Source organism: Chlamydotis macqueenii, chromosome 1 (assembly GCF_036417535.1).
Source record: "Chlamydotis macqueenii isolate bChlMac1 chromosome 1, bChlMac1.mat, whole genome shotgun sequence".
NCBI classification, from domain to species: Eukaryota; Metazoa; Chordata; class Aves; order Otidiformes; family Otididae; genus Chlamydotis; species Chlamydotis macqueenii.
Genome location: NC_141556.1, coordinates 188,199,743 through 188,217,016, shown reverse-complemented (window position 1 = coordinate 188,217,016; position 17,274 = coordinate 188,199,743). Strand labels below are relative to the sequence as shown.

The window sequence follows — 17,274 nt, the reverse complement described above, 5'->3', positions numbered from 1 at the left end:
AGCTTTCTTTCTATATCTCTACAATTCACTTCCCACTGCTCCTCACTAGTAATGAATGAGGAGAGAAGGTGTGCAATAGAATGAGAAATTTCTTAGCTGATAAACTTCTTTCTAGTAATAGCCTACTCACATGGGTTTAGTGAATGACCAATAGAGGGTTTTTTTTTTTTTCTGAAGTTTATGATAATACATGATACTAATCTGTGTTTCAAGATTAATCATTCATTGCTGGAGTGTTATCACAGTTTTGGAGTGTTTTCACAGTTTTGGATTAACTATTTTGATGTCCAATCCAGCTGAAAGATAGGACTTATTTTTTAACATCCAGGAACAACATTGGGCCATCTTCAAATTCCATAGAAGAAAAGGCATTTCCCACTAGTGATATTTGAAGAGAAAAATTGTAGGCAGTAAGAAAATAATCAGCCCAGAACTTGCTAATTCCAGTCACTTTGCCTCCTGCATTTTAGAGTTCTGCACTTTCCTCCTGAAAAACACAGGAATTTTCAGTGTTAGCTAATACTTATCCTGCACGCATTACCTGTACTCATTGCCTTGCTTACCCTCTCCCTGCTGTGCATCGACAGCTCATGGGAGCAGAGTTTTCCAGGGAAAAATGCTACTGTAGAACAAGAGGCTCTGGGCCTCTGCCCAGAAGCCTTTGAGAAAGGTCTGTGGTCTGCAGGATTTCCCCACAGGTTTCAGAACATCTGTGGGTTTAGGGAGCCTGCCTATTCAGCCATGGGCACAAACCCCACATCCCTAACTGGGTTGTCTGAAGGAAGTGTGACAAACTAAAATTCAGTAAAATTCTTAGCTCTGTCACAGCTTGTTTATTACCACAAAGAGTATTTTAATGGCTTAATAACACTGAAGGTTGGAAGAATCATTAGATCACTTAATCAGACTCACTGTGGATTGCAAGATTCTCCCAGTTTCCACTAGTTACTTCTGTACTAAGCCAAATAACTTTTGGTTAGAGCAAGTATATCTTTCAGAAAGAGTATCCAGTCTTAGTTTGAAGGCATCGGAGAGGACGAGTGTTTCTTTTTGTGATTTGCTTCTCTGACCAGTCCCTATCGCTCCTTATAGTCTGTGCCTTATTTCCCATATACACTTCAGCTCTCATCCACTACTGCTTACTGTGCCTGTCCCTTCAGAGAGCATAGCCCTTTAGCACCTGGTATTTTTTTGTCTGTGATGGTGTTTCAATATACTAATCATAATATCATTTTCTGCAAGTCTTTTTTCTTTTTCTGGTCCTCCGTTTCTGTTGGTCATTTCTGTGCTATCTTCAGTTAATTTGACATGCTTTAAAAAATAAGGATAGTAGAAACTCACCTACTATTTTAGTATCACTCTCACTCATTGCATACACAAATGTTAAATAATTTCTGTACTTGTGCTTCCTTTAGTAGTTAACACATCCAAGAATCACAGTACTCTTCTAACTGTCAGCTAAGACTGAACTTACGTCATTGACCTCAGAAGCTTTTTCAGAGGCAATGCTTTTCAAAATACAATACCACTATGTGTAACTGTGGCTTTATGTCTTATTTTTGGTGTATGCCGTTCTATTAAAATGCATTTTGTTTGAGTAATCACTGACAATACTTTTTATTTTAAATTCTTTAGTCTTTTAGTCATTCATATATGTTACCAACATTTATGCAATAATTAGTCACAGATAATTTTCAAAATATTAAGTTATATTAGACTAAATCCTGGTCTTTGCAGATCTCTCTTGATTATGATAATACATAATTTTCAGTGATTTCTGCATGTGTCTACTGCTATTCATTATTATTATTTTTAGCATCAAATAGGTTAAACTAAAAAGATGAACATCTGTGATTGGAAAAGTGAGTATTAACCACCATCTTTCATGGCTGGGCCTGGAATTACAACTTGTTATGAACAATTGATTTATTTTTAAGTGTCTCATTATGTTTTTAGAAATTGAGTTTAAGGAGGGTGAAACACAGCATTTTGTGGAGATTGAAGTTCTCTTTGATGGAGTAAGGGAGATGAGAGAAGCCTTCACTGTTCACCTGAAGCCTGATGAGAACATGGTCGCAGAAATACAGGTAACTCATGCAAAACCCTCAACAACAAAATCTGGTAAATAGACCTGCTTGCTTTCTGTCTCATAGCTTTACTCTTCTTTTAAGCTTTATACACACCATCTTGGACAAAGAGGATCATCCCATCTGACACTGCAGCACCTACTCAGAACAGTTTGTTGGCAAGGCAGTAAGGTTCATGGGGTCATAGAGACAATGAGTGCTTATGTAGAACTGAAATCTTCAAAATATTCCAGACATATTCTCTTCATAGAATCAGTCCTAAAAACTGATGTCCTCTTGGAAACATTGGCTGGTGATACAATATAATCTCTATGCTGTAAAAAGAGCAATCAGGTGAAATACAACTTCTGCTGTCCAAACCATGTTAATATTATTCTTGTTGTGTGAATTGCAGTAGCCACACGTTCTTGTTATTTAGCATTATATCATACATACTTGAAATATAGACAGAATATTCCTCTGATACTGCATAAAATGTTCTTCAAACTCTTTGGCCCCTTCATCCATATCACACCATATGTAGTCTGACTTCAGGTAGCCGGGCAGCAGAGACAGGCTTTGCTGATGACAAACACCCTATTGCCAGCAGGTGTTAAAGCATACAGTGCACATTAGAGTTCTACCAGAATACTGAAGTATATATCAAGAAAGCTGGGATACAAGAGGTTAAAGAGTCTAGTATCTTCAGTGTTCTGAAAAGAAAAAAAAAAATCAATTTATCTCTTGCTTTTGTAGTCTGCAATCTACTTTCCAGTACCTTAACCCTTCCTCAATCGCTCATCCAGCTGAGGTTTCAGAACTTGTTTTGGGACAATGTTTCAAAGGCTTGACGTATTCTGGTCGAGGTCCAGCTTGAATTCTCTTGTTTATTTAAATGTTCACAGAGACCTTTTCTGCCTTTTCATTGTCAGACAGCCAAGGCCATTGTTTACATTGAGGAAATGAACAGCATGGCAGATGTCACCTTTCCCTCTGTCCCTCAAGTTGCATCCCTTTTGATATATGATGATACTTCTAGAGCAAAAGACAGAACCAGTCCCATAGCTGGCTATCCTGTCATCTGTATCACAGTGAGTATCTCTGTGGAAAGATGGAACAAAGTCAGTGTAAGAATGTTGTTCAAAGGAGCAATTGGATTTTAGGCACTCAATATCAATCCATATTGCTGTGACTCTCACATGATTTCAAGCTAGAACTATCCTAAGAGCTAATCTGTCTAGATTGCAGACCCATTTTCAGGAGGACAAAAAACATAGAAAGATGTTTCACTTGTTCATCACTAAGAGTAGTTTAATACTCACACAATATCTATGATTGCATGACCTTACTATTTCCTGCATTGTCTTGCCTTAATTTGCAGAGTTAAAATCACTGGAGACAACAGATGAGCCATTGTTTTCAATGAGTGTCACAGACTGAAAAATGAGTCCTGTTTGTTGAAGTACTACAGGCTTCTTTCATTGTAATTTTGCAACTGAAAGGTTTGCATGAATATTCATATGCATTGAGGAAGGTTTTGGTCCACCTGTATCTTCAGTTTATTTCTCACACCATTTTGCACAGGAATGGATCATGTCTTGAATGCTTCTTCTAAATAAAAAAAACAAAAGAAATCTTGAAGTGCAAAGTATACTTGCAGAATTAGATCAAAGGGTGAAATTTAAGTTAAAGTAGCATGTGGAATTGTAGTTTGTGCCTTCATAACTATGTTAGGTTTTCACCAGTAAACCATAATTTATTTTTTTTTTTAATTTCAATAAGCATATTTAAATCTGCCTTTTAAATCTACCATAGCAATGTTAAAAGCATCACTGTCAAAATACGGTAATTTCTTAAGAGATTCACTAGAGTTATTGGTTCTATGTTGTTGAGTTTTGTGACTCTTGATGAATTAAAATTCCTTTGCCATGAAGCAAATAAATTTTTAACATATCTACCTTCTTCTGCAGGCGTGCAATCCTAAATATGAAGACTTTGAAAAGACTGGTTCAATATGTGCCAGTGAGAACATCAATAACACTCTGACACAATACCGGTGGCTTGTGAGTGCACCCACTGGTCCTGATGGTGTGACTAGCCCCATGAAGGAGGTTGACTTTGATACTTTCTTCACTTCCTCCAAGATGATTACACTTGACTCCATTTACTTTCAAGCCGGTTCTCGTGTCCAGTGTGCAGCTCGTGCTGTGAATTCAGATGGAAATGAGGGTCTTGAGCTTTTGAGTCCTATTGTAACTATAAGCACATCAGAAGGTAAGACATCGTCACCTATTGCATAACACCCAGACCTCTTTTGGATTCCAAATTCCATCCTAACAAAATCTGATGATCTGATGAAGTGTTTTAATGTTACAGTCTCACTCAGCTTTTTTTCTGTTGTTCACAGAGGTGGTGCAAAAACTCTCTTCTTTACACAGAAGAGAATTCTAAAGAAGATAGTTTTCATCTTTGCTAGTTCTCCAGGTCTTTAAATAGTTACCCACATAGCAAACTTGTATATTCAGGAGAACAGTATATGATGTATATTGGAATTAATGAATCCTGGTTTCTGTTGGCTTTTGAATTCAGCTGTAGTAATGTTGCAGTACAATCTCAGCTCCTACTAGACAATGGAGAATACACATAGGACTGCTATTATGAATGCTTAGCCAAAAGAAAAGCTTCATTGGGCATTCAGGCCTCACTGGACACCTAAGAATCAGTTTCTTCCTTGACTAAGGACTAAAGCAACTGATGTCCAATAACGGCATAGACAAATTTGTTTTCATGGTTGAAATTTTCATAATATTAATCATCCTCCTTTCTCTGATACTCTCTTTGTCTCTCTCTGTTTCTCTGATACCTAATCAATACTGAACTGATGCTGCATTCTCTTAGCCAGCAGAGTTACTTTAGTCTACCTCCTTTACCCAGCCAACTGTTTTCATGAAACTCATACTGAATAACATTATGAAGCAGAGGTGGAGAACAGGCATGCACACAAGTACAGTCTGATAGCATATGCTGTTTTGTTGTAGAAATCACAGATACTTTGGTTTAATGTATACCATGGAGAATGAGTAATTATCAGCAGTCAAGGTAGATTACAAAACATTGTATTTTCATAGAATCATTAAGGTTGGAAGTGACCTATAAAGGTCATCTAGTCCAACTCTCCATTTTATTACCTTTCTGCAGCCATTTTGCGTTCTTTGTGTCGTCTCTACTGCTTTTGTAGCTCCATTAAGTCTTCTGGTTTTTGTGAGATCTTACAGTAGATAATAAATTACATGATTGTTAATTTGCAATATCATTTCAATTTCCTTGGCCTTTCCAACTAAATATTTTAATCAAAACATTTTCTTTTCTACTAAGTTAGGGCTTTAATTTACCTCTGTCCTTTATTCCACATTTTGACTGCAGGCTCAAATCACCTTTGTTTGTGCTGTCAGGAATCCTACACCCTAAAGAGGACTCTGTCTAAGGATATTGTCTACAAGGTGCAGTGTAGTGCTTGTTAAAGGCAAACAACCTGTGCTGGCTGAGCTAGTTTGGTTATGTGAAACACACTGGCTATGTTAGTGTTATAATGCATTCTTTGGATTACGCTTGACAAATTAGCAGGGCTAATTAGCTCATGCTCAGGACTGAATTGTCATGCATATACTACTTACAGTACCTGAGCTAACTTGTGATGTGGAAGCCAATAATGCTGAAGATCATGAACAATATAAAGGAAGTTGTTTGATGCTATTTTGAAGGAAGTGCAGTGATCAAAGTAACCTGCCAAAATCCTAAATATTTTAACCTTGAGGATGCTTGACCTCCTGTGCATAGACCAAATTTTCAAAACTAAGTTACATTGTGCAAAAAATTGTATGTAGCCTCTTTAGTACATCTTGGATTTGAGAAAAAAACAAAACAAACAAACAAAAAAAAACCAAAACCAACCAACCAACCAAACCAAAAAAAAAACCCAACGAAACTATTGTGTGCAGAAGAGAAACTTTGTTTCCTCATGCCAGAAGTTTCCAACTTGGAGCCACTGGGCCAGATGAGGTCCACCAGAACCAATAATTTCTCCCAAGAGGACAGCCCTGCCTCCTCTTTTCTTGTAATCCCTCAGGAATTAGCAAAAAGCAGAATGCGGTCAAAGGGAAGCGTTCTGATTTTCCACTTCTGCTGCTTTCTTTCTTAAAGGGCCTTGTGATCCTTTGGCCATCACATGACAGGATGCTATGATTCTTGTGGCCAGAATGCAGACACTTCTGCATTGAGCCATGCAACTGGAACTTACATGTATGTCAGATTATATGATTACAAACCTAATCTTCTGATCTTGCAAGCCAGGACTAATACTGGAGCAGACTGAACTAACCCTGGAATGGATTGCGAAAAGAACTTATAGGTTCTCCATCCATGGAGAAATTTGATACTCAACTGCTCAAGGCACTGAGCAACGTGATCTAACTTTGAAGCTGACTCTGCTTTGAGCACGGTATTTCTAGACATCCTTTCCAACTAAAATTAGTTTATGACACAATTATTCCAATCACATTTTGATCACTAATAGAGCAGAAGGCTCATAGAGTCCTATGAAGGCATATATATAGGTCCACACCTCCACACCCCAATCCAGTGCCAAAACTGATCAGGTATCTTCTGTAAAGCTATGTATATGTTTAAGGCAGTGGGAAAAATTAAAGCATATACTTCTGAGGACTTCTATAAGAAAGTATGGCTCTTAACGTTTAACTCTGCAAGTACGGTTGACATGTACAACTGAAAATGTACAGGTGCAGTATCATCACCTGGTTTTGAAAATATGATCCAGTTGATCAAGTAATTATTTCTGTTTGAATCCTCTTTTGCATAAATTCCTGTGCAAACCTCTGGTAAATGCTGCCCAAAGCAATTACCTGTCATTCCAGAAAATTCTTCTTGTTTTACAGAATCATAGAATCATAGAATGGTTAGAGTTGGAAGGGACCTTCAAAGGTCATCTAGTCCAACCCCCCTGCAAGGAGCAGGGACATCCCCGACTAGATCAAGTTGCTCAGAGCCTCATCCAGCCTGGCCTTGAACATTTCCAGGGATACGGCATCCACCACCTCTCTGGGCAACCTGTTCCAGTGTTCTACAACTCACATTGTAAAAAATTTTTTCCTAATTTCTAATCTAAATCTACCCCCGTCTATTTTAAAACCATTACCCCTCGTCCTATCACAACAGGCCCTACTGAACAGCCTCTCCCCATCTTTCTTGTAGGCCCCCTTGAGGTACTGGAAGACCACTATAAGGTCTCCCTGGAGCCTTCTCTTCTCCAGGCTGAACAACCCCAACTCTCTCAGCCTGTCCTCATAGGAAAGGTGCTCCAGCCCTCTTATCATCTTCATGGCCCTCCTCTGGACCTTCTCCAACTGGTCCATGTCCTTCTTGTGTTGGGGGCTCCAGAACTGGACAGAGTACTCCAGGTGGGGTCTCACCAGGGCAGAGTAGAGGGGGAGAATCACCTCCCTCAACCTGCTGGCCACGCTCCTCTTGATGCAGCCCAGGATGCGGTTGGCCTTCTGGGCTGCAAGTGCCCATTGCCGGCTCATGTTGAGCTTCTTGTCCACCAGCACTCCCAAGTCGTTCTCCTCAGGGCTGCTTTCGTTCCATTCCCCGCCCAGCCTGTATTTGTGCCTGGGATTGCCATGACCCAGGAGCAGGACCTTGCACTTGGCCTGGTTGAACTTCATGAGGTTGGCACGGGCCCAGCTCTCCAGCCTGCCAAGGTCCCTCTGGATGGCATCCCTCCCTTCCAGCCTGTCGACGGCACCACACAGCTTGGTGTCATCGGCGAACTTGCTGAGGGTGCACTCTATCCCACTATCTATGTCGCCAACAAAGATGTTGAACAGGGCCGGGCCCAACACGGACCCTTGAGGGACGCCACTCGTGACCGGTCTCCACCTGGACATCGAGCCGTTGACCACCACTCTCTGAGTGTGGCCATCCGGCCAACTCCTTATCCACCGAGTGGTCCGTCCATCAAACCCATGCCTCTCTAGTTTAGAGAGAAGGATGTTGTGACCCCGTCATAGAAGGCCACTAAATTGGTCAGGCATGATCTGCCCTTGGTGAAGCCATGTTGGCTGTCACCAATCACCTCCTTCTCTCCATGTGCCTTAGCATGGTTTCCAGGAGAATCTGCTCCATGACCTTGCCAGGCACAGAGGTGAGGCTGACCGGCCTGTAGTTACCTGGGTCTTCCTTATTCCCCTTTTTAAAAATTGGGGTTATGTTCCCTCTCTTCCAGTCATCGGGGACCTCACCAGACTGCCACGATTTCTCAAATATGATGGCCAGTGGCTTGGCAACATAAGTTTTGGAAACTTATAGTGGAAAAAATTGCATCTAAAAATAATGCAAGAGAAAGTATAGATTATTTACTCTGGACATAAAGTTTCTTTCTCTTTTTTTTTTCCATTAGGTCTTTGTCAACCTCGTGTGTCAGGAGTAGTTGGAGCAGAACCGTTCTCTGCCAAATTGCGCTATACTGGTCCAGAAGATCCTGATTATGCCAACCTCATCAAATTGACAGTCACCATGCCACATATTGATGGTATGATAAAATCAGTGGTGAAGTTGAGAGAACTCATACAAGAAGCTGTTATTTGAGCTATTTTATTAGTCATGTTATTTTAAATATCCAAAATCATATTATAATCTTTTAACATGTGGGACCAGTGAAAAATGGGATGAATGTACAAATGCAATTTGCAAAAAAGTGCATAAGATACTGTATTGATACGTAGTCTTTGATGCAACGATTAAGTGTTTCCACATTAATTGTATAGTTTACATAAATTGGGCTAGACCTGCACTTTGTGAAACTCCTTTGAAGCCTGTAGAGATATACCGAGGAAGAATGTATTTATTAAAAAAATATAAAACCGTTCAATTCTATCTCCTTCTGAAAAATTCACAGAAAATCCTGATTGAAAAATGTTAGAAATTTTAAATATTTTATCTGTCATTTTGTAGTATAAAGGCATAATTATTGTGGATAACATTCTCATACACACTTAACATATCATCTTTCTTTGACTTCTGAAGTATGTTAATTACTATAAGTACAAAATACAGAAGCGTTGCATAATATGCTTAGTGTTTAACAAACTTTGTCTAAATTAAGCAACTCTAACCAGTGAAATTAGTGATAGTGATATAAATTAATGTGTTTTTAGGCATGCTCCCTGTTATTTCTACAAGAGAGCTCTCCAACTTTGAGCTGACACTTAGCCCTGATGGAACTAGAGTTGGAAACCATAAATGCTCCAACTTGTTGGATTACACAGAAGTGAAGACCCACCATGGTTTCTTGACTGATGCCACCAAAAATCCAGATGTGATTGGAGAGACCATTCCCTATCAATACAGCCCAACAATTAGAGGCTTCAATACCTTACGCTTCTACCGCAATCTGAATCTGGAAGCCTGTCTGTGGGAGTTTGTCAGCTATTATGACATGTCTGAGCTCCTCACAGATTGTGGAGGCACCATTGGGACAGATGGACAGGTATGAAACTATAACTTGATTTTGTACTGTGTACTTAAAATACATCTTATAATGCATCTATGCTAGAAATAAGTGAGTTTAGAATTAATTTAGTTGAAAAGTGTTGGTTTTTTTCTTGACAAAAAATAGGCTTCCTCTCAGGCCAGCTTATTCCTTACAGCTATCAATGTCCATTAAGTACTATAATGCTGTATATGAAATACTTATTGGGTTGAAATTAAGGGAATAATTTAGTTTAAATTAAAATTGTTATGATTTTCTCCCAGTACAGTTTTGAAATACTTTAGGACAAACCAATCACACTTTTACTGTATAGTGAGCCACCTTAGTCTTTTCTTAGAATGAAAGCCTTCTAAAGGATTCCTTTTAGCACATTGGTAGTACTGGACTATTTAGTATTAATCATGGCTTATCTTAAAATGGAGTTTGAAAAAATTGTGAAGAGCCTTCTTGCTGATAAGAATGGACTGCAGTGTCCTACCAGCTGCTCAACTCTGCAAATCTTTTGCTCACAGTGTAACAAGACCCACCAGTGCAGACATCATAGTGGTCTCACGTTACCCAGCAGAAAATTCTTTGGTCAGGAAGTAAAGAGAAGCTACCAGTATGGAACGGCTGAAGAACAGCGCTGTGAAAGTGATTGGGGGGAAGGTTAAAACAAAGTCATTGGAAAGATCTTCATGTGTCCTTTGGAAAATTGTTTCTAGAAATCCGTAATAATGTGGAAGCAAAAGGGTGCTGCATTTCTGCTGGTGCGGTGACAGTGATGTTAATCCCTAGGTCTTCATAGAATCATAGAGTAGTTTGGGTTGGAAGGGACCTTTAAAGGTCATCTAATCGCACTCCCCTGCAAGGAGCAGGGGCATCTTCAATCAGATCAGGTTGCTCAGAGCCCCATCCAACCTGGCCTTGAGTGTTTCCAGGGATGGGGCATCTACCACCTCTCTGGGCAACCTCATCCAGTATTTCACCACCCTCATTTTAAATTTCTTGTATAACTACTACATAAACCTGTCTGATTTCACTCAGACTCTGGAGTAAAAAAGCTATAGCTATGAAGATCAATCCTTCATGATACAGAAAGTCCCTTTGGAGAATAATCCTGTAGGATGGAAGAAGGACTGGAAATGCAGTACCTCGTTCCAGAGAAGTCCATCTGTAGCATAACTGTGGTAAAGCCAACTCACTTCCTGGTTCACTGACCTTACGCATTGAGCCACTGTGGAAGGGATGAGGCCACTGTGTGAAATGACCATAATTGCTCTGCTTTTTAACAGGTGTTCATTTTGCCATGCACCCATCTGCTTATCAGACCTCAGTACTCTTGTATGCCCAAATCCTTACTTTGTCAGTCCCAAATGACATGAGGCCTTAACAGATAAGAAAAAAAAGTGTAACGTTACCCAAAGAAACTTACGGGCATGTGCAAATCAAAGCTATTGTAGTACTAAAAGCATGAGTGCCAATGGACATATAGATATCCAGTCAGATAACCTGATTTTTCTTTTTTTCTTTTATACTTACATACCTAAAGCCCACTTTACTCTGTGGGTGTTCACAGGTGATCATACAGTCAATTTACTGGACAAGAAATTGCACCAGGCTCTCTTTAGCCCTTGGTTAACTTCCTAATATTCTGACCGTTTAAACAGTAGAGATTATATACTCTCTAAAGTATAAGATTAGAACAAAATGAAACTTCTGTCCTTCTTAGATACAAAGACCTTGATGGATATGTCATCTCAGTGTGATGTCATCTGTCCTGCTTCCTAGTCTGTTACAGTGACCAGCTCAAGGTCTCTGCCTTGATGTTGGAAGCTCACCGTCAGTGCAGCTGTGTGAGGTTGTTCCTCTGGTGCAAGCAGATCCTCCTACAGGCACATTCCACTGGAACCATGAACCTGTCAGAGGGAAGGGGAAGGCATGCAAGTGTGGGATGTAAACCTTACACATTCCCATGAGATAAAAATGACAGTAGTCTTCACTGTTCCTAGAATTATTTCATTTCTTGAACTCATCATTCCTTTGTCTATTTCCTTATGCCTATGCAATATACAAACATATGTTATTTCCCACACAGTGCAATCATAAGTGCACAAGCACACACAGCTGCCAAGCAGCTGCCCTCTGATCCTGTGACCCACACAAGCAACCGCTGCCCCGGTGAAGATGAAGAAAGAGTTGGTTTGAATCCTTTCCATTTGAAATACCTTTGTCTCCTTTAGAGAAAAGTCTGAATAGCTAGTTTAGACACATGTGTTTCTAAATAAAACCTATGTATGTCCATATAGATATAAACAGAGGAGAAAATAAGCAGCACTCTATACTTTAGTAAATGAAAAGAACCTGTATTTTCGGTTGTGGAGGACATGCGTAAATGCTAATGTGGCCAAGGAAGAGTCCTGTACTTGGTTTAAGCTCTGGAAGCCTTATGTACTTTAGGTAAGATCCCTCATTTAAAAGCGGAGAGGGCTGAAGATGAGCTATGAGAGCCATGAAACTGCAGCTGGAGTCATCCTTTAGTGCCTTGTAGGTGGTAGCTGAAAGGTTCCAGTGTGTTAAGTGAAATATCAAGCTGAATTACTTCTAGCAGTGGAGCATTGCCCCACAGACAGTATGCGCTTCACTGCCCTCCCTGTTTCCCCCACCTCCATTTAATTCTTCTATAAGTTTGGTCTTTATCTTCACATGACCCCCTCCAGCTGAGAGGGGAGGCAGTCAGTGCCCTATCTCTGTGGTTGTCACCATTGTTGTTTTTTTCTTCTTCAGTGAACAATTAATAATCCTCCTCTGTGAGAGGAAAGCTGGCAGTTATGGTTTTCACCATTTTTTTTAGCACACAAAGGAAGCTTAAGTTCTGTTATACAGACAGAAGAGATAAGTAACAAAAACCTTCTTACCACATCCTGCTACCACTGCAAATTTAATAGCTGGAATTTACCAGATACTTGGGCTAGATCCTTAAACTCAAATTTCTGTTCCTTGATTCTAGCTCTCCAGTACCTGTATGGTCAAACAAAGAGAGCACTGTTGATTCAGACAGAGAGATTTCACAAACACAACTGGCAATATCTTGCGTGATGTGGACGTTCACTTATGGAGCTCCTCCTAGGGTAGGGGAAGAAGATGAGCTACAGTCAGCAAGAAGTGAGGTGGGAGACCTGCAGCTGGCATAGTTCTTCTGGCAGTGCTCCTAGGGTTTGCTGCAGGCTGCAGCTGTCTTAGCCAGTTCCCATGAACTCATGAACTGTCATAATACATACAGAGAAGGTCTTGGTTTTCTTTTTTTCCCCTTTGAGACCTTTTGCTTGTGACCCATTCTCTTTCTCAATTACTCTGTGCATGAGCAAACCCTGCGTGAGTTAGATGCAGCACTCCTTTCAGTATACAGCTTGTCGCTTTGTTCCTGAGGTCTGCCCATATTTACCACATCCGACAAATCAGTCATTTATGTATCTAAATATGGCTTTAGATATGCAACTTCAGAAACTTGTATTTAAATAAAGACCTACTCCTCTTTAAATTGAGCTAATTCATTTGGATTATAGCTCTGTTGTGGTTAAAGTTAAGGTCAACTTTGACAATTAGCAGCAACGGTTTTCTTTTGGACAACCTGCAGTCACAGCCTAAAATTCAATGTCTGTCTTTGGATATGTATAGGCCTTAAAAATGTGGAACTCGCCCAGCTGTATGGGCGAGTATAATGAATATATGAATGTCTAATGAAGGTTGGACTTTACTTCATGGGAACATTGTGAGAGTCAAGTATGACAGACGTCTCACATTCTCAAGACGCAGGTGCTAGAACAATGACAGATATTTTTGAAAGGAAGTTAAAAAATGAAACAGTGAAAACCAAGCAAGTGACTCTCCTTTAATAAAGTGTATATTGAAGTGTTGGCCTAGACTTATTTGATAGAGTGTGAAGTATCATTTGATCTCATTTCCTACTGTTATAACTGTTTGCTGTAGCTAGACAGTTTGGCATCTGAAGGCTTGTGTGTGTTTCTCGCCAAGTATTTATATGTGGATGTGGCTTTTTCCCTAGTTCCAGTCCGTTGCCAGACTTGGCATAAGGAAGCAAGGAAATTACCATTCAAACAAATTTTATTAACAACAACTAGTTAAGCAAGTCTTTGACAGAAACAAGAAGGTGAAGAACGTATATTAAAATACTTAAATGTACAGACTGACACCTTGAAACTACTGTAATTGAGTACAGATTAACAGTTTGTTTTGTTCTCTAACAAAACAATTATTTCTGGACAAAACTTCAAATGTCTCTCTTCCAGTATGTTCAGTTCACATCTATGCTACATGTGTTATGGCACTGAGGTGTTTGGAAAACAGCTTTTAAAATCATTAATGTATTGCTGCAACTTTTATGAGGCAGCTTGCAGAGGTTTTTTATTACACAGGAACGGTGTATTTCCAGCTTTACTAGTTCTAGTTTTCCCAAAATCATACTTTAAGGGGAAAAGTCAGCTTTTCTGAAACTCTAACTAGATGCTCTAAAATGCAAATAGACAGAAATGTCTAATTTCAGATTTTTATGTTTAGTTCAGTCACCACACTCAAATTTAAGAAAACCATGCAACTTCTGTTCCCTTAACATGGAGGCTCATTAACAGTCAATCCTTTTTTTTCTCCAGCTGCAAGCATATGCATTTAGTAAGTGCTGTGAAGAAAAAACTCTACTATAAAGTTAATATACCAGCTGTGTAACAAACTCAGAGATTAAACATTTTGAGGAGCTGGCATTTCAAGGCTGTATTACATTTTCCTCTCCATTCAGGCTTCTTTAAACAAATCTGCTTTGCATTTTACCTGTGACCTACCTGGCTGCATGCCTTCTGGGGCCAAATCTTAGCTTTACCATGTTGTTATTGTGTAAACAGTTAATTGATAACATTGTTAAGTTTGTGTGACTCAAATTCACAGACATAGTGAGTAAATACAATTAAAAACAATTGAGGCTTAGAGTAATTTGGAGAACAAAAACACAGTCTTGATGAAAAGTCTGTTTCATTGGGAGAGACAATATAAAACATGAATTTGTGTAATTTCTAATTTCTAATTCTGATTTTATCAGTTCTAACAGTGCACCCACACACATTGCCAAATTCTGCCCTCTGGAAATGTAAGGCAGATAAATAAAGTACAGTATAAATGTAGAACAGAGTCCATACCCCAAAGCCTTAACTGAAAATATTTTTTTTCAATATTCTTGCTTGTTACATGACAGATTCTCAAACTAATTATGTTTGGGTTTTTTTTACTTAATTAAGTTTGACAGTTTGCATCAGAAAGGGGAACAAAAGAAGAACACCTATAGAAAGTCCCATTAGTATTGCCTAAGTCTCTAAATGGGAATTGTCAGTGTTCAAAAATAAACCTTATGCTCTGTAATAATTTATCTTGCAAAGAAAATGTATGAACCTCTACTTCTTATATCTATATCCAGTATAAATCATGTTCTTCCCTCACACATACGAATTTTGGGATGCACTGTTTGAATGATATGTGATCTAAATTTTTTCAGATACTAACTGTAACAGTCTGTTCCCTGCTTGGATTTTTGTCTTCCATGTTCTCAGGATCTCCAGACCTGACATTGCCACAGAATATTAGACACAGTTTTCCCAATTTAGCTCGAGTGTGGCTCTATTCTGTATTTCTCTCCTGGTATCACAAGGCTAAAAGTCATACCTCCTGTGTGATCCTACACTTCTTATGGTATAAAAGTAATGTTAATGGATATAAGTTGTTCAGTACAACTTCTAAAGTCTCCTGTGCATAGGATGCATAGACACATAATGCACCTGTTCTGTCTCTCCACAGTAATTAAGCTGATCCTACACTTACACAGTTCTAAGTTACCATTTTGGTTTCATCAGTGTCACACTGAGATAAAATATGAACAGCTGGCTACTTTCAATAGGTTTTGCAAGCAGTGCTGGGAAAGAAAGATAAGTCAATGGAGAGAATGTTTTCTCATGTTTGCCTCAATGTCATTATTAAGAGGGCTAGAGAAGTAGGACTCCTCCATCTGCATTACACATTCCATCAATTCATTTGTTGGGGGGTTCTGCTCACTTACTCGAACACAGTTTTCCTCTGCAGTTAATTTCCTCTTTTTTTCTTTTTACTTTTTACTTTATCAGAAAGATCCTCTCATATAGAGTTTCTTAAGATTTTTCTGTTCTGCATACTGAAGAGTAATTTTCCCCTCATGATATTTTCCTTTTCAGTAAGAAATGAGAGGCCCTTCTAAGTTTTAATTCTTTGTTATGAGAGGAAGAACTATTTATTCAGGAACTCTCTGCCTATTAGTATTGTCGGTTTTCCTCCACACCTGCAAGTCCATGAGTGTCTGAAGAAGGGGTTTTGTGCATAAAAACTCCATCAGCTGGTTTAGCAAGAACTCCTTCCTCTCCCTACATGCCATGAATCATATATAAGGGCTATAGTGATGGAAGCACACAGATATTCATAAGTACGTGAATAAATTCCCAGGCTGGGGCAAGCAACCCTACTGCCCAGAGATCTCTTATGGGTTTTGCTTAAAGAGGAGAACCTTCTAGGATCCTAGAAACTGAGACAATTCTTTGGCACTATGGTTTCAGATTTTCCCACAGAACAATGGTAATTTATGGCAAAGGAGTAGTGTTTCATCCCCAGAAAGGATCCTACTGCTAGATTTCCACCAGTACAAATGAGTCGAGCTCACTAACACTATGCTCCCGTTGAATGCAGGCGAGAAACCCCTTTACAACTGTCCTGGTTTCACCAGGGATGGAGTTAATTTTCCTCTCAGTAGTGGTGTGTTTTGGATTTTGTATGTGAAGAATGTTGATAAATACTCTGATGTTATGAGGTGTTGTTAATGAGACCAAGGACACTGTCCAGCTTTCCAGGTCTCACTGATGTGCAGGTGCAGGGAGCTGGGAGAAAGATAGACAGAATAATTGACCCAAACTGGCCAAAGAGAGTATTCCATGCCATAAACATCATGCTCAGTATATAAATGGAGGTTGCCCATGGTGGGGGCATCCATCCATCTCTCGCTTGCTGCCATCACTCTCTCTGCCTTGCTGGCTCGCTTTTGTTCCTTTGCTTGCTGCTCAGTTTCATTTCCATGATCGCTGATCGGGACTGGCCGTATCGGTCATTGGGACATCAGGTGGTGAGAAAACGTATGTTGTTCATTTTGTATATCTTAATATCCTTATATTCTGTTATTATTGTAGTTTTCCTTTGCTATTCTATTAAACTGTCTTTATCTTAACCCACGAGTTTTCATTTCTTCCCATTTCTCTCCTCCATCACGATGGGGAGGGGGAGAGTGAGCGAGAAACTCTGTGGTGACTCGGACTAAACCCCAACAACAAACTATTGAAGTAATCCATTAATGGATTACTTTGTGTACAGTGTACATGAAGAGCCGATACTATCTTGTACTTGAAAATCAATAAAAGCTTTGAAAGAACTTTTTTTAAAACTGATGTGGCATAAGATACTGAACTAGAAGGGGTTTTGTGTATCACTCAGTCCAGGCCACTGCCTTAACTCTCCATATAAAGTGGTTCCAATACTAGTAAACTTGATCTTAAAACTATTAGGATTTCATGACCTCGCTATTCT

General features: G+C 39.4%; 1 protein-coding gene across 1 annotated transcript in view; it reads left to right on the top strand.

The window, feature by feature from the left end:
- Window positions 1–17,274, top strand: part of FREM2 (FRAS1 related extracellular matrix 2) — a 136,549-nt gene that overhangs the window by 102,905 nt on the left and 16,370 nt on the right. Inside the window, exons 12-16 of the mRNA XM_086742026.1 lie at window positions 1,957–2,087; window positions 2,999–3,157; window positions 4,037–4,340; window positions 8,542–8,673; window positions 9,299–9,630. Coding sequence (XP_086598152.1) covers window positions 1,957–2,087; window positions 2,999–3,157; window positions 4,037–4,340; window positions 8,542–8,673; window positions 9,299–9,630 — 1,058 coding nt within the window. The remainder of the gene's footprint in view (window positions 1–1,956; window positions 2,088–2,998; window positions 3,158–4,036; window positions 4,341–8,541; window positions 8,674–9,298; window positions 9,631–17,274) is intronic.